Source organism: Astatotilapia calliptera, chromosome 14 (genome assembly GCF_900246225.1).
Source record: "Astatotilapia calliptera chromosome 14, fAstCal1.2, whole genome shotgun sequence".
Taxonomy (NCBI): domain Eukaryota; kingdom Metazoa; phylum Chordata; class Actinopteri; order Cichliformes; family Cichlidae; genus Astatotilapia; species Astatotilapia calliptera.
This window is the reverse complement of record NC_039315.1, coordinates 9609478-9610821: the sequence shown is the minus strand read 5'-3', so window position 1 is coordinate 9610821 and position 1344 is coordinate 9609478. Positions and strand designations below refer to the sequence as shown.

The 1344-nt window shown below is 35.3% G+C and overlaps 1 protein-coding gene across 1 annotated transcript; it reads left to right on the top strand.

Annotated features, from left to right (window-relative positions):
* Positions 1 to 939, top strand: LOC113036561 (olfactory receptor 2AT4-like). The gene has a single exon (XM_026192978.1). It carries the CDS (start codon positions 1 to 3, stop codon positions 937 to 939), a length of 939 nt encoding a protein of 312 aa, XP_026048763.1.
* Positions 940 to 1344: the final 405 nt, after the last annotated feature.

Below are 1344 nucleotides of genomic sequence, written 5' to 3'. Positions count from 1 at the left end.
ATGTCTTTACAGAATGCGTCAACCAAACTAACACATTTTATTATAGGTGGCTTTGACACAGTCAAAAGGCCTGTAGCAGTTGGTGTGGTTATGCTGATAACTTATTTACTAGCTGTTACTGGCAGTTTGGTCAATATCCTCTTCATTGTTTCTGACAAGCAGTTACATAAACCAATGTATCTTCTGATTTGCAATCTTGCTGTTGTTGACATACTGTATACCTCTAGTGCCACTCCAACAATGATCGGGGTTCTTCTTGCTGGTGTTAATACCATATCATATGTGGAGTGTTTAATTCAAATGTGTGTTTTCCAGCTGGGATCAACAATGGAGATGTTTTCTTTAACAATTATGGCATTTGATCGATTAATAGCTATAATTTATCCTCTTCGGTACCATAGTTATTTAACAAATACACGTATAATGGTACTTACATACATTCTGTGGATTGTTGCCTCTGGTTTTGTGGCTCCTTTACCAGCAACAGTTGTCCCTCTCCCTCACTGCACCTTGAGGCTTAGGTACACTTTCTGTGACGCTGCTGCTGTATTACGAACCCTTTGTGTTGACCCAGAGAAATATTTCAATGAAGGTGCCAATAGGTTATTTTTTCTGTTATTTTTCACATTCGTTTTCATTTGTCTTTCATACTGTGTGATCTTGTTTTTTGTGAAATTATCATCAAATAATGACAGAATGAAAATGGGAAGCACTCTTGTGAGTCACCTGATTTGTGTAATATGTTTATACTGTCCCATTTTTATCCATGCTATTTTGACCAGGTTTGGTGTGGTATTAACTCTTGAAGAACGCCAAGGTTTATCAATTGGCACCATCCTCGGTCCATCTCTTGTAAATCCTTTTGTGTATTTTCTTAGGACAAAGGAAATTAAAAGTAAGATTTTTAAGATACTTAGAAAGGCTAACACAGCTCGTTAGAGTCTTGTGAACTGTGAGTACACTTATTTTTAAAATGGGCAGAAATGTTGGAATATTCATATGCATTTTTTAAACTTTGTCCTGGTCAGATTTGTGAACTTTTGAGTCCTATTTATGTGAGAAGAATCAACCTGTAAATCATTACACTTACAGTGGTATTTAAAAAGTAGACTGAAGATTATTTTCTTACACAACAAAATTTTGAAACACAAAATGTTCCAATTCACTGTGGCACATTTGAGTTTTGGATTAAATGCACTGACAGCTCAAAGAGCTTACGATTCAAGTAGTGAACAGGCAACTTCTCTCACTGATTCTTTATCATGATTATTTGTTGTTGTTTGTGAGCGACACTGTTTGATAATAACAATTTATGAAGTAATTATTGTGTTATTTTGAACCAAA

Bases quoted from the DNA above. Each gene is read 5' to 3' on its own strand.
- LOC113036561 (XM_026192978.1), top strand. From the start codon at position 1: ATGTCTTTACAGAATGCGTCAACCAAACTAACACATTTTATTATAGGT.